Consider the following 23,699-nt stretch of genomic DNA (forward strand, 5'->3'; position numbering starts at 1 on the left):
CCACTCCGTGGAGGGTCATATAATCTTATTAAGATCGGGATAGATAGTAATGTAGATATAGGGGTCACAAAAAGCGTCATACAGTGGTACCTAAGAGGCACTGAACGTCAACTGGGACGCAATTTGGTGGATATATGTGGCATGCGTGGCAGTGAAGAACTAAATACCGAGAAGAATAGAGGGAACTAGCCGAGGCATTTATCCAGCAGTTGATCGACTACGGCTGATATTGGTAATGATGTAGGTAACTATATCAGAATTTCAAACATTTTCTCTGCATGTATTCGCATTCGACGCGTATAAATAAGGTTAGCCAAGGTAGAGCATATTATGCTTCATAACATTGTACTCCGGCTCTAGGATGGAAATTATGTAATATATTCTAAAAATATTTTTTTACATATTATAATATTATCAGTTTATTTATTTATTACTACATATTACATTAATATAAGTCAATATCATTTGATCTAATTTTATGCGAGGTAATCAGGCAAAGAGGCGTATCAGTGTAGTAAAAAGTGTAAAAAAAGTGCAAAGTTATAAAACGTACACTCTAGTTATGTAGGTTTTGTATTATAACCATGACCCCTACATCCTGAAGCGGGCCCCCAGGCCAAGATGTTTGGCGTGCCCCCTACCTATCGCTGAGGTTAAGGGCAGTGTGATGTTCTACAGTAGTGTTCCCCAACTGGTATTCCGTGGATTAGGGGTATTTCGTCTATTTTGCGATACTTTGTATTTTTAAATAAATCAAGAATTGAGTTGTCAGCACTACTTGGCATCATATTATGAAACACTGATCGCGACCCCCTTTTGTTGTAGTCAACTAACTTGCAAACCTTCATCATATTGGATAAATAGTCAATGTCATTAGTCAGGAAATACACTAAAAATAACTAGAAAATAAAATTCTATTTTTAAATTGTCATTTAATTATATCAATCATCATATTATTACCTACACTTAATTGCATGGCACAGTCATTTTAAATGTTAATAAAGTAAAATAGCCCCGCGCCGCAGGCGACTTTTTTCAATATTACATTAAATGTATGGTGTATGGTTATCTTATTTAATATATTTACTGCTGAGCTACTAATTACCCCTTAATTACGACCAATTGGATAACATGCTAATGACTTCTAATGGCCTTGGGCCAGGCGCGGTGAGCGCACTAAACAACTGGTCGAATCACCACGCCGGGCCCCCTTTAAGCCCGGGACCCCAGGCTAGAGCCCTGTCAGCCCCTCCCCCCCTTGTGGGGGCCATGATTATAACTACCTAGTAAAGATAGCCATGTTTGCTTCAGTGTTGCATTTTAATTAGGCAGGCATATCACTTACTACTGTTTTATTTGAATGTATTGCAATTTACCCCTCTGCACCTTCATGACTGTCAATCATGTAGGAGTTCCTTGACATTTTTTACAAAATGTTTCAACGGTTCCGCAAAGCAAAAATGTTTGAGAATCACCGATCTAGAGAAAAAGATAATTGTTGTCTCAATGTACTTTATAATAATTCTTTTTAGAATCCTGCCGGATATAAATATTATACAAACATATTTTTTTAGTGCATAATAATATCTAATTATGATATAATTATATTTATTATATAATAAATATTATTACAATTTTATTGTACCTATCAGTTGTTTTTGAAATGTCATGTCATGATAATTGTTGCCATATTATTATGATTATAATAGGAGGTTAGACGAAGCAAATTTTATTAATATTATTATATTTTCCTTATTATTAACTAGGGATTGCAATACCGAATGAATATATCAATACCGATATTTCGGTATTTCTTATTAAATACCGGTATTCGTCAAAACTTATTATAGAACAATTACAAGATAAAAAGAACTTTTTATATACAACATTTTTAAATTTTCTGATGAATCATATAAACTTGTCTTGACTAGCTTAAACGATCAAAAAAATTGTACTTGATAGAAATAGTATTGAAATGTCATTGATTTCCATAGTAACGCACGTATATAGTAATAGTAATAATTTAGTTGCTAGGACTCACTTAGCAACCAATAATAGTTTTACTTTTTAAGGATTTCTTCCGAAATAACTTTTCATACAAAACAGAATTAACTGAAAATGAAATCAATTCTACTTAAAGACGGCTAAAAGTATTAAAAGAATGGATTGGCATCGTGTTCTGATATATTATAAAAGTTTAAAATGTCTAGCTAGTCGGGAAGTTAGTTAAAAATTGATTGCAAGACTTGTACCGGACAAACAACCACCGGAAAAATAAGAATACCAGTTAAGAAAAACGTTGTAATAAAAAAGAACTACCTATCAATAAATATAACTATTAAAATCTATTTTCATGCAATCTATCTACATTTATTATGTTAACCTTTATAAATATGTAGGTATAGATGATAATATTTTAGAAATGTTAATTTTTACAAAATACTAGTCCGGGTATAGGAAAATCTCTCTAAAATACTACGTTTGTTGGATGTATTATCAACATTGGATCAATAGTTATAGAAAATTTGGAGACATTTGCCACGAATGTTTTCTTTTTCGAAATACTTTAATTCATCGCGACAATTTGAGGGATTTTGTTTTAATATTTTGTAACTTTTGTTGTTTTCAGTCAATATATTTGCGTTTTGGCAGCATACAATTTATACACTGTATAATATAGTAGTAAATAATGAAAAAAAATCATTTTAGAAAACATATACGTGTATGCTTCCATAAAAGCAAAAATACCGGTATTTCGGATTTTCGAAGCCGGTATTTCGGTATTGATAAATAATTGAATACCGGTTTTGAAATATCAGCATTGCAAACCCTATTATTAACTGTATGTAAACAGCACGACATTCAATTGTACGTACAGCCACGATGGGAATGGAACAACTGGACGCTAGGGAAATTAATTATTGTCCCATTTGAATGAAATGATTCTATACATAGAGTAGACGAGGAATTTTAACAAATATCTATCTACTACTTGGTAGTTAAAATTTTGCTCCTAACATATTTTTTAATTTTTTTATTGAGGATTGAGATTGTAAGTTGTACGTAAGTATGCAGTTTATCGTGGGACACTTATTCGTGCGCCGCAGTACGTGAAAAATAAGTTCGTATAACATTTTATCAAATGACGACTTCTTCGTTGAAAATTTCACCGTGGAATACATTTGTACGTATCTTACAAAATGCGGCGATAGTTTGCAAATAGTACTGTTCCAATTAGATTAACCCTAACCTAACCTAAGATAATAAAGACATCTCCACATGTTGTAGCAGACGTACAAATATACTCCACGCTGAAATGTTCAACGAAGAACTCGTCATTTGATTAAATGTTACACGAACTCATGTTTCACGCAAGTACTGCGGCGCACGAATAAGTGTCCTGCGGTGAACTGTTTACGTACACATTTCCGAATACGGAGATTTATCATGTCTGAAGCTATATAAAAATAATTGCAAAATAAAAAGAACTTTTTATATACAACGTTTTTAAATTTTCTGTTGAATCATATAAACTTGACTCGACTAGCTTAAACGATCAAATAAATTCGCACTTGATAGAAATAATACTGAAATGTCATATTGATTTCCATAGTAACGCACGTATATATTATTAATAATCTAGTTGCTAGGACCCCAGACCCTAGCAACCAATAATGGTGTCGAAATAACTTTTCATACAAAATAGAATTAACTGAAAATGAATTCAATTCTACTTAAAGATGGCTAAAAATATTAAAGACTGCATTGGCGTCGTGTTCTGATATATTCTAAAAGTTTCAAATGTCTAGCTAGTCGGGAAGTTAGTTAAAAATCGATTGCAAGATTTGTACCGGACAAAGAACCACTGGACAAAATATAAGAATACGAGCTAATAAAACGTTGTAATAAAAGAACTCCTTTCTCGTTAGAATTTAAACATATCGATACCATAGTTCAAAAGGGAAACATCTCAAAAATGCTTGTTCTAAGATGACATTCGATTTTTTTGCTCAAAATCTCAATTTAATTTTAAAACCTTAATTTTGAGGGAAATGTATGTTTTTTTTAAATTTAGTTTAATGTAATTCAGCAATGTGCATAGAAACTTTACAATTTATAAAGAAATTAACCCAGACATTTCAGTAATAATTGAATTAATGATTAATCTCAGAAAGGGTTATCCGATTTTTGAAGAAATTTTTGACTCTTTTTTTGCAGAATTATAAAGAGAAGACCTCTCTACGTCGAATGGAATTATTAACTCATAACCTTGAAATTTTGAGTTGTTTCTTTATTGAAATAGGGTATCGATATGCACAATTAAATCATTATTTGAGTTACCTAGTGATAAGGTATGGGTTTACGTAGGGTGTTGATTTATACGTTTCTACTTAAGACATTAAGTATTACGTAAGTATATTTCGATTGACAAGTAACAATTAATTATTAGCAACATTATTTTGTAAACGCACGCTTTGGCGCGAGAAGGTGGCAAATTGTATTTAGAGGCGACGTTCAAGGCCCAAGGGTAGGTCACCGACTGACCGTACCTACACTCAATCCTTCATCCGCCCAGAAACAGATAAAGATTTAGGCATTATGATACTTGGTATCACTAGATACATAACTCACATATTCCAAAAATCGAGTTTTGAGATAATCGCAAAAAAACAGCAGAGCACTGTTTTGTAATTAGAAAAAAGTATTGAACTCCTTTGAGTAGTAATGAGTGAGTGAGTCGATTTACGTTTTTTTTTTTTTAAATATATAATATTCATAAGGTTGCAGATACAGCACACTATACAATATACATGTACACAGAAATAGAGGTCCCTGATTGGTTAGAAAGGTGTGACAAAACTCACATTATTCATTGAAAAATGTAAATTATGACAGTTAACTTTGTCAACAACTCAAACACACATTAAAAAACAATATGACAGGCCCAGGATTCGATCCCACTACGTTATAAGCCGAAGCGTAAGCCGCTCGGCCATCGTGGGCGTATATTCTGATTCACGTAAATGACGGTTAAAGTATACCTAGTATGCCAATGAGTAAACTAACTAACAACTCACCTCTGACTTTTCCGGTTTTGGCGCATCTTTGACGTCGGATGTGGCAGGTACATTAGATACAACTAAGGATGGGGTGACCGTAGCGCCGGGGGCCCCCGTCACGTGGGCGCAGAATAGGGTCACCACCAGGGCCGCGAGTGCCAAAGCACTCTTGCATCTGAAAGAAAAGGAAAACACAACATTAGATAGATACAAACTAACTGTATTAAACGATAACTATCTTACAAATCGAGAGCATCAGTTATTTGTTGTGCCAAGGTGCAGAACTAACCTTCCGCTGGTAATGCCAATTGGGCCAACTGTGTTAGAATAAATAGCTTCGGATATTGATATATTATTCTACATACGCGGCCGGTCATGTTGTTAGATGCCACGGAACTAGAGCTTTCTACAATTTTTTTAGGAACCCCTGGGCCGTCCCCGGAAGACCGACTGGAGAGAGATAGAGAGCTCGGGATAGAGAAGTCATGTACTTGAATGGTCTGTAGTGCCAGCTTCAGTATATTATTGTCTTATTGAACCGGCAATTGACAACGGCATTCTTCTCAGACACAATATTTCGTTGGTCTCGTGACGTAAAATTTTCTACTACCTTCACCCCAAAGAAATTAGACTCTGCAATGTTTTTGCTTCACCCCCTATCCAGAGCTGCTAACTTAGCATTTCTCTTTCCAGATTTAGCATTCGCTTCTGCCGAAAGGCGTTAAATCTAGCATTTTTTGACACCGTAAACAACTTAAAACTACTCATATCTCCATCTGCGAAGATTGCGACGTCACTGCGATCATGAGCTCTTTACATTCTTTTACGAGATTAACGCCATTCACCAAGCCTATTGACGACTTCACCTTTAAAGGACCAGAACGAAAATAAGGTGTTAGAAAAATCAGTTTCAGTGGCTGTGGAAAATCGACTCTCCTCATTGCCGACCGAAGAGAAAGCCGATACATTCACTCTCACTCCCGTTGTCTATGGATGACCTGTCATTGTCTATAGAGTGCTCATACTGACGCGTCTGTCGTGTACACTTAGTTTCAGATCACACTAACATTAATACACCTTTTACAAATGTAATGTATATATATCAATTCTACATATTTTTTTAAAATCGATATTACCACCGGTTTTTGTGTGAAGGACTAGTCTGTCTTTGACAGCTGATGAATAACAGGAATGTATATTTTTTATAAATAACACTGATAGTTAATATATTCGATTTGAGATTTTTTTATAATTCAATTTGAAACGAAAAAGGGCGATTAATATGTCAAGCAATCTGGGATCTGATTTTGACAGCTGAAAAATGAACCATTCGTTGCTTGTGCAAAAAGATATGCTCAGGCTTGATTAATCTAAAGAGAGAGGTGCTCTGCTCCATTCCGGGCTGTAGCCACAGAAAAAATAATGCCATCCTTCACAGAGGAGACGGCACTGAGCTAACAAGAAATTGTTTGCTTATAATTAAAAGTTCTAATTCACCTAAATATGTATTTCTTTTCGGTATATGTGTCGAAAATTTTTATCGCAATGTCAAATGTTAAAAGGTTACGTTGATAATGATAGCCTATCACGGTGCACGGGAAAGTCTGTTAGGTTAGGTAATATATTATTATGTTGTTTCCACAATTATTCAGGATTGCGAAAAACACAAAGGCCAATAATATTAGTAGTATAATAGCTAAATTTGTTAAGGTCATACTAGTTTGTCAGTTCTGCGTATTAAAATAATAGATTATCCATTAGAAATTATAACGTCAGCCAAATATTGTTTGAAATTACGATTTGGTTATATCGTGATTGGGCCCAGGGAACTCAGAAATACTGGGAACTGAAATACCTAACGGGTAAGGAGAAGCAGGCAACCGATCTCGAGTAAGGATAAATTTAAACATGTGTCAAGAATACGCCATACGTCGAATACTGACAACTGCTCTCGTTTTATGCATTGACGCTCATTTAAAATTGGTGTATTACACACACTATTGCACGTCTATAACGCGTAGTTCATTCCGTATGACACTCACACATTCAAAACCCTGCGTCAAAATTTACTGTATTGGTATATAGCCTATCGGAATTATCTGTTCTGTGCTTGGGACCCATAAGGGCGGGCTGACAGGGCTCTAGCCTGAGGGTCATAAACACACACCACGAATTTGCTCAAATAGCAAAAAAAGTCGCCATTTCTCTTGAACCACGTTGACATTTTAAAATATGTGTCTATGCGATGCAATTGAATGATAATTCACGTGTAAAATTTTATTTTGGAATTATTTTTAGTGTATTTCTTGACAAATAAAAATGATTGTTTATCCAATATGGCGTAGGGTTGCATGTTACTTGGCTACCACAACGTGAGGTCGCGATCAGTGCTTCGTAATAATGATGTCGAGTGCTAACAGCTCAATAACCCAAGTGGATTTATTTTAAAATACAAAAAAAAATTGTTAAACATACACGGAATACCCTTAAGATTACATCGCGGAATTACCTCGGAGATATTACACTACTCTTAAAATTAGCGATAGGTTGGAGGCTCCGCTTTAGGATGTAGTGGCTGTGGTATGAATATTTCTCTCTCCTTTTGGTCATTAATTTATGAACGAGGCTCGTATCCACCTCACAATTCAGTCAATTATGAGCGAACAAAATTCTCCACCACTCTCGGTCCGATGTTTCTCTCAGGGCAGAGTGAAGACTGCCCCCAGATAGCTCCTACCTAATAATGCTAATGCATCTCTCCATACCACGTTATGCTACTCAAAGTTTCTAGATCTCTCTTTTACTTAGGGTCCATACTTCATATTCATATGTGATTACGGGAAGCACACACAGGTTGAACACTTTGCGCTTTGGGCACAGTGAGAGGTCACTTTTAAAGACATTATTCAGGCGGCCAAAAGCACTCCGGCCTAACTTCACTCTGCGAACAGTTTCATCAAACTTTCCACATATTCCTTCTAATACAATCAAATGCCTACTGATAGACAATGAAGCATAAAATCAGAGGGGTATTGAACTCTCTATAATGTAAATCAATGATGTTAAAAATTTGTTCGCGAGTTCCCTTGCCCGTAACAAAACCTGCTTGTTCCGTAGGTATTCATGTCTGTCGATGAAATGCTTCAGTCGTCTGGTGACCATAATAATATGTAAGAGATAATATTATGATGTTTGCATATGTGAGTATGCTTTTTTGTAAAGGGGGCCGTACACCTTTTTTTTCAAATAATGTTGCATAATTTCACTGTACAAACATGTATTCGAAGGAAAATCAACATCATGTAAATGACGTCTCGTTCTAAAAATAGTCCATAATTATTATTTCATGAATAAATACTGCTAATTACTTATGTTATTGATGTTTTTTAGTGTTTGAAGGACAAGTCAAATAAATATTTAAATTATAATATACCTACGGTTGTTTTGAACACAAAAATGACCATGAGATATACCTACTGCAATGTTAGAAATAAAAAAGTTATATCATTTCATACAAATGTTTGAATTACATTTAACGTATAAACCGCTGGTATGACGTGGTGATTTTGAAAACTGCTCCTAATTCTTTTTTAAATATATATTTCTTGTACTCGTTTAATCCTCAGCACCTTAATTGCTCCAGCGCATCTATTCTATACACAAGACTACTATCGGCAGCTATCGAGGGTGTTTTGTATCGAATTATTAGCACTTATTGTAACAATTACAATAGTTACATCCTCTCTTGGGTGTGCTAAATTTTAGAGCGAGATAGACAGTTTTGACAGCTAACTTTTTGTAACAATTATAATACTTCGATACAAACATGAAAAACCACCCTCGATAGCTGCGGATACCAGTCTTGTGTATAGAATAGAATATGCACTGAAGTCTAAGGTATGGTAAATTTGAATGCGTCAGTACGTCTTTCCTACAATATATTATTTATAACTTGGATTGATCTTAATGCTATACTTCAGCTGAGGCATGGTCTAAAAAGATCGTGACTAGGCGATGCGCGGATTGTGCAAATGACGCGAGCCGATCGAAATATAATTTGTCATAAAAATTCAACATGCGTCCTTTGAATGTTATGTTTATTATTATATTCGTAATAATAATAGTATATTCATTGATATGTTTCCTTTTTCAAGTACATGCGGAACGTTTTTTAGTTATCTTTACACGATTTAAGAATATATTCCTCCGACGCCATCACAAAACGTGCTCTCACCTCGACTGTCAGTCTCCGATTGGCGACGACTGCGAAATATCGTTCCACATACTGTTGAAAATTATTTTCCGTTTCACTTATGTACGCTCTTAATAAACAACCAACAATCCTAGCTAGGATGTTTATAATATTAGTACTATCGACCGAGGGTACTTGATGGAATCTGAATTTATATTCTGATGGATTTACGTTTTGTACTGTTCCATTTAAGTCATTTTTTGTGATAAGGGTTTCGCCTTTCAGCATCTTCAAGCACTATGCGCACTCATCAACAGTGTGCATTTACCACTGATGAAAAACACTGCTTTACGTCTACTACACAGGTGGAAAAAAAGAAAACGATTTGACGCACATGTGAATAGATAGATTAAGGAATGCGACCAACATATTCAATTTAAGGAACGCGCTAAACTGAATTGAAGAGAAGTTGAAGATGAAAGCGAACAAAGCGTGGACATGGCGATTGGGGTACTAAAGTGCGCCATGTTATGTGTTTAAAATTGTGTTAATATGAAATTATAGAAAACGGTCGCATGTACAAGCGACCCCACAAAACCCTCTCTCGAGTCTTATGTATTACTCTATGGACGCACCCATTATTTATGTCCACTTTTTTATTATTTCTAATCAAATATACCAAATCACGGTTTTTCGATGACATTTAAAAAAAATGACAAGCAGGTTTCGGTGTTTGAAAATAGAGTCAATATTGATGTTTTGACTCTATGAAATAAATCACGTATGCATGCGAGATCGGGTAAAAATTAATTTAGTAAATTAACGACAGGTCCGCCTCAAGCAATTCGGCTGCCCCTGTGCAGAATCCAATTAATAAGTCGCCTCCATCTTTACTTGTTTGAGACTGCTCACAGAATCAAACTGGCAACGGTACATTTGAACACCTGAATGGTATCTTTAAAAACTGACCTCCCACTGCATCTTAAGCGTAACGTGTCCAACCAATGTGTGCTACCAGTGCTCAAGTATCATCATCATCATCATCAGCCTGAATCTATCCACTGCTGGATGAAGGCCTCTTCAAGCTGCTTCTACTGCTATCGGTCCTGTGCATTGCGTTGCCACATACTTCCGCAGAACTTTATCATTTCATCGATCCAGCGGCCTCTAGGTCTACCTTGAGGACGTTTTGTACTTCTTGTATACCACTGGATGACTAGATTTGTCCAACGATTTTTTCTTCTTCGAGCTATATGTCCAGCCCATCTCCATTTAAGGCTTTTAAGAAACTCTATTACATCGAAAACCCTTGTCTGCTTCCTTATCCACTCATTCCTCTTTTTGTCCTTTCGCGTTATGCCCAGCATGCACCTCTCCATACCACGTTGTGCTGCTCTAAGTTTCTGGATCTCTCTTTTACTTAGGGTCCATGTTTCACACGCATATGTGATCACGGGAAGCACACACTGGTTGAACAGTTTGCGCTTTATGCACAGTGGAAGGTCACTTTTGAAGACATTATTCAGGCGGCCAAAAGCACTCCAGCCTAGCTTTGCTCTGCGAAAAATTTCATCAAATATACATCCATCTATAGACACTTGTTGTCCCAGATAGTGCTCAAGTATACGTGTGCATAAATCGTTAATGTAAAATAAATCAAAAAAATATAAATAGCCCAACGTGGCGCAGAAAGGTGCATTTTGGGCATGACGTTGAAGGACTACAAAAGAAACTAATGGATTAGGAAGCAGCCAAGAGTATGAGATGCGATAGAGGTCGCTGAGCAGATGAAATTGCAGTGGGGTAGATATGTTGCTCGGCGAGTGAACTACCGCTGGACAGATGCCTTCATACAGTGGTACCAAAGGGAAATTAAATGACCACAGGTACGCCCTAAAACCTGCTAGATAGACGAACTCGTAAAGTTCGGTGGATGTACGTAACATACTTTTGAATATTTTAATATTGGTCAATGCATTACATTATCACATATAGTGCGAGCCTGGTTGTCGAGATTCTCTGTATGCAGAATATTTTTGTATGTTTTTTCTTAAATTTTCCTTTTAACACTACAACAGGCCAAGGGGCCAATGACAGCAGTGTTGTAGTAATACAACATTTGAGTAGCTTAGGTAGAGTCACAACAACTCTCATATTCCAAAAATCGAGTTTTGAGATAATCGCAAAAAACCTTTACACTGTTTTTTTGTAATTAGAAAAAAAAGTATTGAACTCCCTTGAATATTAATAATGACTGGATGAGTTCATTTACATTACTATTTTTTTTAAATACATATAATACGCTCAATGCTGCAGACACACAATAAACTGTTCGAAATAGAGCACCGTGATTGGTTAGAAAGGCTTTGATGACAGAACTCACATCATTCATTAGCAAATTTTAATGTGAGTTATGATACAAACAGACAACTTTGTCAACAATTTTCACGTGGCTTAAAGTGACTTTTGATGGCCAACTATTTTTCTTTACCTATATAGATTGATGCTTTTAGAATCACTATATATTTACCTAAAAAATGACAAAATTGCAAAATGTGAGTTATGACTCTCGTCGAATTATGGGAAAACTGGTCGATTTTGAAGACTAAGTACCAGTATAAAAAAATACTTAGTATAGAAACTTGTTCCAAAATACTTACTAGTATTTGGAATACTATTTTGAGCGTTTGGCGAGCTGAGCTTCGCTTATCGAAACGTCCCATTTATTATAAAATTTTAAACACATTTTAAATTTATGAGTTGATTTTCGGTTAAGTTACAATATTCTTTTTGACAAAAATGAATAACAGTGATTTTTTAAAAAAATTTTAAACATGTTTTGAGTGGTCATATAACAAGCCCAAGCCTGTGCGTCATCTCAATCTCACCACTGTGCTGCGACACAAAATTTATGACCTATTATTCATACATTCGAACGCAATAGACTAATAAATTAAAATATACCTATATTCAAGTGCTATCTCGTTCGCGCGCATTTAATGGTAATAGTGTTGAAAGTCTACCAAGTGGCGAGTGCACAGAACAGCGACTTGCGATGATATCATCACAAGTTTTTTGGAATAAGTTTATTGGGCCACACATACTGAGTATGGGCAGTTTCATCCGAAACTTGAGTACACAAACTGGTGACAGTATTTCCAACTCCCCTCTAGTAGGTATTAGCAACGAAATAATAGTCACTTAAGTAGATGAAGTATTGTGACCTCACCAGGAATCAAACACGGTGCTCAAGGATGAGGATCAAGTACCTTACGCATTGGACTACAAGGGCCACCAATTGGTCGGTTCAAACAATAACTATAGAAAGAAGGAAAATAAAATGTATAGAATCTGTTGCGACCTGCAGTTTGAGAATTATAGTAAAATACCATTGTACACAGGGAAGTGCAGAAGTGCAAATGTAATGATGGCGGTACTGATTAGGACATTGTTTATAGTGTGGTTAGTTAATTCGCGGAATCACTGCATTGTTCAATTCAAAAAACCAGCGGCGTGTAAACAACAACAATTACTATTTACTGTATTTATTTTTTGAAAAAAAAGTGTCGAAAAGAACTATAAACACAATGCACACTTATATTATTCTGTATAATGTTTCTGTCTCTAAGACGAGCCAATAAGCCACACTTTTCGCAGTGAGAAGTGTGATTTACTCCAAATCATGATGCAGGAAGGTAGAAGGGCAGCAGAAGGGTAGGTTAAAGGAGATTCTCCTGGCATCGCAACCTCCGTAAATGGCACGAGGTAGGTAGAAGGCGTTAGGGATCTGATACGACTGGCCCAGATTGGGGAGGTGTACTGAAAGTTGGTGGCCAACCTTTTTATAGAATCCAGCACAACGATAAGAAAATATGTCATTTGTTCAGTGTATGGCTGTAGATTCTAGTCTAGAGCATAATAAAATGCTCTCCCCAAATACATATATATTTTTCAGTGCTGTGTATACATTTTTATTTTTTCTTCTCTCTTCTGATAATAATTTGTCAATTTTAACAACCTTACAATATATCAATATTGAATGAGCGTCAGTGCATAAACTGAGAACAGTTGTCAGAACGAAGGACAAGCTTAGAATGATGTATTCTTCACACGTATTTAAGTTTATCCCATATTCTTCCACACTCGAAATCGGTTTCCTATTACTCCACACCCGATAGGTATTTCAGTTTCCATTAATTCCGTGTTCCCTGGTCGTACAATAGTAATATATAATATGTGAACAGTTAGGTAGAGGAAAGACAGTAATTCTTCTTGTATTGCGTACATGACGAAATCACTTTGGAACAGTGTTAGTTTTATTTGAATGTAACGATATCAAAACCTAGACGAGTCGTCTGCACTGTTACAAGAATCTGATACCATTATACTTAAATTTTATAAGTAAAACTTTACTGTCCAAGTCATAGGTGTACCTGTTGTTCTTGTTGGATACGAATCGTTTACCTTCATCTAAAAGACAGTCTTAGTATCAGTATGTCATATAGATATAGCGTTTTAATTAGAGGTTGTTATTTATTATTGGATGACAAGAGACAATATTTTTGAGTTACATTTTGAGCGAAAGTAAAATGCTTGAAAACATTTCCAGCGTATTTATACATTGACGGTAGGACGTCCATGGAGAAAATCTATACATTTAAAACGTGACAAGAATGACAAATATCTCACACTTAAAGCGGTTTTCAAACTTTATAAACTATTTTTTTTTTAAATGAAGTTCATTTAACGGAGTGGACACTATAATGATAGCTCTCACCATTTCTTTGATACACCTACTCCTCGAACGACTGACAAGAAAATATATTTTTTTATTTAGAGTTCCTATTTTACTCGTAATGACACCACCTGAACTAGTAGGTAGATATAATAAATCGCGAGTTGGTATCGGTAGTTTGTCCTCTGAAAAATAAAGATATAAAGAAAAAATAATGAAAAAATCTAAAGATATGGCCGTATAGCATTGGGTATTGATGATGAAGTTCCAATTTTATTAATAAAATTAAGAATGTGCCACAGATTTTCACATTTACCCCGCGTACAACTTATAGCTTCTCACTACGCTTTAACCGCGTACCCCCTCCCCCACGCATTTTCCGGGTAAATTCCCAATACCCAGACACGCTTCAATTTGAGTTTAACGACTATTATTCATATATCGCTATTACCAGATAGAGAATATAAAATGCAGTAATATATCTTATAATATTAATCAATAATTCAGTTGGTTCCTTTTCACTTTATGATATTTTCCGTACAAACCATTACTTGCAGCCATTTAGCATAAAGGGAACAGCAGGTGATTCTCTTTTTCATTACTCCATATTACTTTAGAAGTTGTAAACTAATTATTTATGACAAAACAACCAAGTGCAAATATATATTAATTTATTTGTATATCTTCAATAATCTAAAAAAAATAACTTAGGTAAACATAGAGGACTCCATATCATCAAAAAAACCTTGACCTCTTGCCTCTTATGATACTTTACAGTTGGTTCATTTTTATATCATTAACAGAAATTTTGTCGTATAGAATATTTTTGTCCGGTAAACAAAAGGAAAATAATGTAAATAAAATGAGAACTACGCCGAATTTAACTTGGTACCCTTTGGCATAGTTCACATTCATTGCTGAAAATACATAAAAACGTTAGTTGGGTCCGTTTATCTAAACTAAACTCATCTGTATAGTAACATATCAACAGAAAATATAATCAATTTACGATCTTAGACGATAATTAATTACTCTTCACTCGAACATCTTATAATATTCAGTTGGTATCAAACCTTTTAATCAAGCAGTTTAAAATTAACTCCTCAATTAAATAGTCGTTCCACGCATACTGTGTTTGTCCTTATATTACATAAAACTATTAAACACTAAGGGCCCTATGCAGAATCCAAGATTTCGATCCTAAGGATAAGTTGCCGAAAAGCATGACTTAACTATAGACAATCCTGAGCATAGAGTTAAGGAATCCTTAACCATATACTACTTTTGTTATGAACACGCCCCCTTCTGTATTACCATTTACCACTGACAGCTGCTGTCAAAATAAATTCGCATGTCTATAAAACAGTCCATACACTCAAATTAATTTAAAAATGTATCTCAATATAGATATTGATAGTGTTAATTCGTTTGGCATGTACTTGCAGAATATTATTTTACTTTTATACGCCAGCCCGCAGTATGTAATACAAGATGCCAGATGAAAGAATGACACTTGACGCTAGTGTTACCATGTTAAAAAAATATCTTGCGGTGCCTGTGGAATCACATATAATGACTTATAACGGAAACATAAGAGTATTATAATTAAATATTAATATGTATTTATAGTTATTGCATTTATAAAATGCAGTTGTCATATTTTTGTCATCGTTTAACAATTATAAAATAATTTACCTAAACTATAGGAAAGAGAATTTTTAAATATGGTAGTATTTTCAATAGAAATGATCTGAACTAAGGACAATGTTTCTGCATAGTGTTTTCAGCTAAGGACATTTTAGTTATGACAAATGTTTCTGCATTCTGCTCTTAATTCACATAGATAACTAAATTAATATTATCTAATATATACATCCTCAAAATGTAATACAGTGTACAAGTGCATAAAATAAATAAACATTATAAACAGTTATATATATGAATCAAAATTGTCTATTCATATATAAAAAATTAAACTTTGTAGCTGAACAACTACAAATAGTCTGTCTTCGAAGTGCAAGAGGTGTGAAAAATATTGCAGTACAATAATTATTCTATTATCTACTGCACTCGTATTTATAACACTCAATGGCGGCTTATTCTACACGTAAAATATTATATGGAGGCCTTCAAACCTATCGTGAATCACGAAGAAAATACAACATGAAAGAGATACATATTTAGGGATTGCAATACCGGTATTTTAAAACCAGTATTCCAGTATTTATAAATACCGAAATACCAGTTTTAAAAATCCAAAATACCGAAATTTTTGGGATTAAGAAAGCACACTCGTTTACGTTTTTCAAAAAAAATATGGTTTTAAGTTATGTGCTGCTAAAATGAAAATATTGACAGAATCCAACAGAGGTGAAATAATAATAAAACAAAATATCATAATAATATTCGAAATAGAAACATCCGTGACAAATGTTCAATTATTCTATAATTATACAGCCAATTTACATTTAAATTGAAGGCTTTAATTAAAATTATCAATGTGTTTAAATTATTTGTAAAATTCACCAGTTCTACAATACATTTTTTTAAATGTCAACATGTAGGAAGGTTTTTGCTATAACATAATTTTTTCATAAGTACTTCTGTATTTTAATGATTTAACGAATACCGATATTCAATAATAAATAAGGAAAAAACCGGTATTTACATTTTCATTCGGTATTGCAATCCCTATACGTATTAACAAACCGCCCTATAGCTCTGGGCGAATGCAGGGAGGAATCGTATGCGAGAGGGAAAATGTTTTAGTGTGGGAGTGGTTTTTTCAGGAGTCACACTGTTTTGGTGAACTGATTTATTGAGGCATGATAGAACTTACAAAGAGGAGTATAATGTTTGTTTGATTTTTTGAGAAAAAAAAATTGGCATGCCGACAAGCCGTAACTAAATTCAAACATTATTCAGTACAAAAATTACGACGAATGGAATCGTTAACCGAAATGTGTGACCAATGAGCTTTTACAAGATCGCGCAGTCGGAAGACGGTTCCAGAGAGGTGCCGTCATAAAAAGAGGGTGTTAATACATACATAGATTTGTTCAAGCAAATTAATTAAATGCAATAAAACTAACTTTGTAATTTTCTGTTGATTGGTTAATTAATTTCGGACCTTTGTGCACAGTAAACCGAGAAAACGGACGAAAATTGCTATGCTAAATACCATATGGCATATATAATATAGCAGTGGCGAGAGGTTGAGGTAGGCTGTTAAGATTGGGCATAAACAGTGTAATGTATACTAAACTTTGCCAGTCATACTTATTTGTTTTCGTAGAACTAAGAATACAATTTTTAGTTATTTAAATTAGTTTTTAAAATTCAATTAAGCCCCGCATAAGCCAACACAAAATAGTTTAGGTATGAAACGGGCGATCCGACAAATATAGTGGTCAATAGTATTTGTTTTCGTTGAATTAAGAATACATAATATAGATAGTGTTGGTTAGTTTTTTATAATTCACTAGCTGAAGTACCCGGCTTCGCACAGGGTCGCTTCGTGGTTATATTTATCTTAGATATTTGAAAAATAATAAGAGGAAATTATTTTTTTAATATTAAAATATCTGTGTTATACAATATGGCAATATGAAAATAATTCTAATAGGAGTAAAGGTCAAACATAGGAACACTAAGTTAAAATCGAATCCAAAATATGAAAACGTTATTAATGTTATTAATATGTAGTAAAAAAAAAATCAAAATTGGATGGAACAAACAAACAACAAACTTTGTATGTTATATAATAATAATTTAGAAACCTTCGCAGGTGTGCGCACACAACTGACAAAAGTTTCATCGCAATCGGATGAATGGTATAGGAACGCATACGAATAGTAGAAGAAGATGATTTTCTAATTCTGAAATCTTCGTGGGCATGCGCATGACAACTCACCAAAGTTTCATTGCAATCGGATTAATGGTATAGGAACGCATACGAATAGAAGAAGAAGAAGATGGTTGTACTAATTCAAAAACCTTTGCGGGCGTGCGCACAACAACTGGTCAAAATTTCATCACAATCGGATGAATGGCATAAGAACGCATACAAATAGAAGAAGAAAAAGATGGTTGTACTAATTCAGAAACCTTTGCGGGCGTGCGCACAACAACTGGTCAAAATTTCATCGCAATCGGATGAATGGCATAAGAACGCATTCGAATAGAAGAATAAGATGATGGTTGTACTAATTCAGAAACCTTCGCAGGCGTGCGCACAACAACTCACCAAAGTTTCATTGCAATCGGATGAATGGTATAGGAACGCATATGAATAGAAGAAGAAGAAGATTTTTGTACTAATTTAGAAACCTTCGCGGGCTTGCTCACAACAACTGGTCAAAATTTCATCGCAATTGGATGAATGGTATAAGAACTCATACGAATAGAAGAAGATAGAATAGAAGAAAAAGAAGAAGAAAATGGTTGTATCAATTCAGAAACCTTTGCGGGCGTGAACACAACACTTAATCATATTTTCATTGCAATCGGATGAATGGTATAGGAACGCATACGAATAGAAGAAGAAGAAGATGGTTGTATTAATTCAGAACTCTTTACGGGCGTGCTCACAACAACTGGTCAAAATTTCATCGCAATCGGATGAATGGTATAAGAACGCATACAAATAGAAGAAGATAGAATAGAAGAAAAAGAAAATAGTTGTAACAATTCAGAAACCTTTGCGGCGTGAGCACAACACTTGATCAAAATTTCATTGCAATCGGATGAATGGTATAGGAACGCATACGAATAGAAGATAGAATAGAAGAAGAAGATGGTTATACTAAATCAGAAACCTTCACGGGTGTTGGCACAATTACTGATGAAAATTTTATTGGAATCGGATGAATAGAATAGAAACGAATACGAATAGAAGAATATAGAATAGAAGAAGAAGAAGATAGTTGTACTAATTCAAAAACCATTGCGGGTGTTACCACAACAACTGACGAAGGTTTCATCGCAATCGGATGAATGGTATAGGGACCATACGAATAAAAGAAGATAAAATCAAGAAGAAGAAGAAGATGGTTGTGCTAATTCAGAAACCTTCGCGGGTGTTGGCACAATTACTGACGAAAATTTTATTGCAATCGGATGAATGGAATAGGAACGCATACGAATAGAAGAATATAGAATAGAAGAAGAAGATGGTTGTATTAATTCAAAAACCATTGCGGGTGTTACCACAACAACTGACGAAGGTTTCATTGCAATCGGATGAATGGTATAGGGACCATACGAATAAAAGAAGATAGAATGAAGAAGAAGAAGAGGATGACGATTTTTCTAATTCAGAAACCTTCATGGGTGTGCATACAACCACTTACCAAAATTTCATTGCAATCGGATGAATGGTATAGGAACCATACGAATAAAAAAAAATATAATGAAGAAGAAGAAGAAGGTGATGATTTTTCTAATTCAGAAACCTTCATGGGTGTGCATACAACCACTTACCAAAATTTCATTGCAATCAGATGAATGGTATAGGAACCATACGAATAAAAGAAAATATAATGAAGAAGAAGAAGAAGATGATGATTTTTCTAATTCAGAAACCTTCATGGGTGTGCATACAACCACTTACCAAAATTTCATTGCAATCGGATGAATGGTATAGGAACGCATAAGGGACAGACACACAGACATACAGACAGACAGACATTCATTTTTATATATTAGTATAGCCTATACTCTTCCCGCAAGTGCAAGCAATAAGTTTACAAAGTTTTATCGCAATCGGATGAACGGTATGGCTGCGCATTAAATACGAACAAACAAACACACAAATATTAATTTTTATATATTAGATTAAGCCCTGCCTAACCAAACCATAATCGATAAAATATTCTTCCTTCTATAAAATATCTAAAATTATATATGATTTAATGGCATAATTTTAGATATTTTAAAGATAAACAAATATATTTTGACTATTATCTACAATGGCTTGGATTAAGCAGGGTTTAATTGAATTAAAACTAATAAACATTATATACACATTGTAGCCTTAGATCAATGAAAACAAATATGTTCGACTGACAAAGTTCAGTATTCACTATTTATGTCGGATCTTAACAGCCCACCTCCACTATTCGCCACTGGTGTACACGGCCGAGCTACGAGATACTGGTATGACACAAGAAGACTGGCGAGCGACAGGGATTCTTGGAGACGCCGTGTGGTGTCCGTATGCTCCAGCAAAGGGGAGGAAACAGCCGAATGTTGTTATTTTTACCGACCAAAAGTCTGCTACTTTTACCGGTCCGCAGGTGTAAAAAGGTTGGGAAAAACTGGGTCTCAGCAACTTATTATTCTAAATGAATCACTCAATATTATGTTTTCAGGTACATTGAACATAAAAATACAATGTATGTACAGGTACAGTCTCTATACGTATCACAACAGAATTCAGTCATGGTCATTAATTATTATGTGTCCATTGATTGCCACGAATGTGTTTATTTATAGTCATGGTTTTGTTGATAGCCTTGCGCTGCGGGGCATCTGTGTTCTGTGGCGGCTTAAGACATTTTGCGGGCCCCGATTGTTTTTGTGAAAAAATTCTAATGAATTTATATTATTTTTTTAACACTGTAACCTGTAACATGTCATGAGGTCTAAAATACACTATCCAGTGGAACAAACCACGCTAATATGAAAGCTTGAGAAAACCGCGCATATGTCTTGTAACTTTACTGGAAATCGAACCCGGAATCTCCGGTATGAAAAACAAGTAGTAAGGGCGCGCACAATAGGTATTATCGGGTCCGGACCCCTCCCAGAAAAGAAAAAAAATCAATATTTAGATCAGGCATGCCCAACCCGCGGCCCAAATAAAGACGTTTTGCGGCCCAATTGAAGTTTTCAGCTTTCTATGTTTTGCATTTTGGTATTCATACAAAAAAAATCGTTCTTGTAAATTTACCACATTTATGTTATATTTTGTACCAAAATTCAACGGCTGAGTCGTGCAAACTGTTTATTAAGGGTGGACGTGCTCAGCGTGGGTCAAAATGGAGCTTTTTTTCTATTTTCAAAGCATGATCCTGGACATTCCTTAAATGTTGTAGATAATCTATTTATATACTTTTGAAGCCTTATTATCCTTTATATTTATATTAAACATTTTATGACTGCATCAAGTATTTTTATTACATAAAATAGTATTCTTTTAAACCTCTCGCTCTAATGTTTTAGAATATAGTTATATTTCAATACATAAATGTGCAGTGGTGTTAAGATTTTTTACATTTATTAATTTTTAAACGCATTTATAAAACTATCAGTATAATTTATGTCGACATTATTATAGTGAAATATTTACGATAAAAATTATATTGATAATCTCTGTGATCCCAAATTTGACAAGAATTAGGCATTTTATTATTCAAAAAATGGTCAAGATTAACACATTTGAAGATAATTCTAAAGATACTAATTATAAGCTATATTTTTGACCATTCAAGTGTGATAAACATCATATGAATAATGATTGCTTTATAATAATTATTGACCTAAGAATAAGGTAGTGTTTTTTTGAAATACGCCAATTCTTTTGGCATTCCCCAGTGGTTAAGATATAACATACGGCCGTAGCCATAAATTGACAAACTATAATTGAAGTAGGGAGTAAAATTATGTTAACGCGCGTGTTTGAACATGTACCGTTTAATTAAAAAATCGGTTAGGTAGCTCCATTTTGACCTACGCTGAGCATGTTCCCCCTTAAGGTTTTGAATTCAATTCGAATTTTTATGAACAAAAGTGGCAATATATATATGTGAATTTTATAATGATCAATGGCTTCTGAATTTATGTTGTCTGACAGATATAACAATGAAATTAAATGAATTAAATCAGAAGCTACAAGGTGAAAATAAACTAATTACAGAATGTTATCAAGATATAAAATTCTTCGTAACAAAACTCAAGCTTTACGAAAATCAATTACTTACGGTCAAATAATTCAATTCAGTTCCCATTATTAAATGACTTTAATAGTGACGGTAAAGTGTCTCACGCATTTGAGTATGATGGGTGTTAAAACCTTTGACTGTTATTAATATTACAATACTTTGTAGCGACTCCATAACGTTTTTAGTGTGGCAGTAATTGACCATCATTACAAATTCTTGTTGACGTTTTGTTCTAATATTTACATTGTTTAAGGATGTTCATAATACAATCAGTCTAAATAATTATGACGGGTCATTTTTTAAACTATTTCGTTTGTAAGGCTAACCAATGTAGTTTTGATAATGGTGTTACAACGGAAATAGCTATCTACTTAAACAACACGAACAATTGAATATTTATTTTATATTATCATTTTGTAAATTTACATTCTACCATTCCAATTCCAATGATTCCAATCAAATGATTCAAGCCCGTATGTTTTTGATTGTTTCACATCTACTACTAACTGCACTAAAATGTTATTGGGCCTCATGGCCTATTGTAATATTAAAAATAATATAATTATTGAATAATAATATATAAACAATTTGTTTTACACTTCTAACATTCATTCAATGAATTTTTTAAAATCTCAGTATGGCCCTGGTAAATAAATTTTATATTGGTATATACGTAGGTATTGATTTTACGTGATTGTTCATTTAAACAATCGAAGTATTTAACGTCCGGTGTTACTGGCTGTCTATCTATATACTACTATAAACTTATTTTCGCGGTAAGTATTTCATCAAGCATTTACATTACACTACAATGCGAATGCTTCGGTTTCGGAAAAGTCGAACACATTTTAACTGGTCAATGTATGTAGCAATTCAGTGGTTAACTTTCAAAACTGGACATGTCCCATATATGCAGAAAATGAGTCATTATCGGAATATTATTCTATAACATTATACACACTTTGTTGACTTTCAGAAATAGCCACGAAAACCAATTTCATATTGAAAAGAGGTTTCAAAAAGTAGGTTGACATTCAAATAGGGACACGTCCCACGTTGTTGACATTCGAAATGAGACATGTCACTTTTAGCTAATGGCGGACTGTATTGAGTCACGTGACCAAGTATGTTGTCATACAATCTGACAGTTTGGTTCTTGTCGCGCGCGTGTTTTCGTTCTGTGTTTTTATTTGAAAAGTTCATTTATCTCTGAGGAGTGAATAGTGGACATGTCCAGTTTTGAAAAATAACCACTGAATTAATTAAACATAACCATACATTCATAACGCATTCATATGTTAGGATATATCTTGGAAATCGTGAAATCGGTAACATTATCGCTCCGTCTTGTGGAAAAAATATTTTGATCGTTTGAGCTAGAATATATACTTAATAGAAAATCGAATACACTTATTTTTATAAAATACACATAAAATTTGATAACTATGTAAATATCTTTAGAAAATTGTCGAGCTCTCCGGTTCGTAAACTTTTCCATTTCGAGCGCTGAAATATAGTGGAAATATAGTATTTCAGCTTATTTAGTCATATGATTAGTACCCCATTTAGAACTTCATCAGCGGCTGCTTCAGATATGTGAACGCCCGAGGCGTTCACATATTTGGAGAACTTTGCGAAGATTGGGTATTAATTTGTGATGAATCGGGATTGGATATTTAACTATACAGGTATCTAGTCACAGATAGGTATCATGTTTCTAGATTCTTTATTATTTATTCTTTGATTTTACTGAGATTGTGAAAAATACG

The 23,699-nt window shown here is 34.3% G+C and overlaps 1 protein-coding gene across 50 annotated transcripts in view; it reads right to left on the reverse strand.

Moving 5' to 3' along the window:
* The window catches only part of LOC147068874 (inter-alpha-trypsin inhibitor heavy chain H4-like), a 100,036-nt gene that overhangs the window by 68,413 nt on the left and 7,924 nt on the right, over window positions 1-23,699 (reverse strand). For all 50 annotated transcript variants that reach the window (XM_085951455.1, XM_085951446.1, XM_085951452.1 and 47 more), the window contains exon 2: window positions 5,079-5,235. In XM_085951455.1, the coding sequence (XP_085807581.1) occupies window positions 5,079-5,235 (157 nt within the window). The remainder of the gene's footprint in view (window positions 1-5,078; window positions 5,236-23,699) is intronic.

Source organism: Rhyacophila brunnea, unplaced genomic scaffold (genome assembly GCF_057557595.1).
Source record: "Rhyacophila brunnea isolate RB1 unplaced genomic scaffold, BYU_Rbru_1.0 scaffold_24, whole genome shotgun sequence".
In the NCBI taxonomy this organism is placed as follows: domain Eukaryota; kingdom Metazoa; phylum Arthropoda; class Insecta; order Trichoptera; family Rhyacophilidae; genus Rhyacophila; species Rhyacophila brunnea.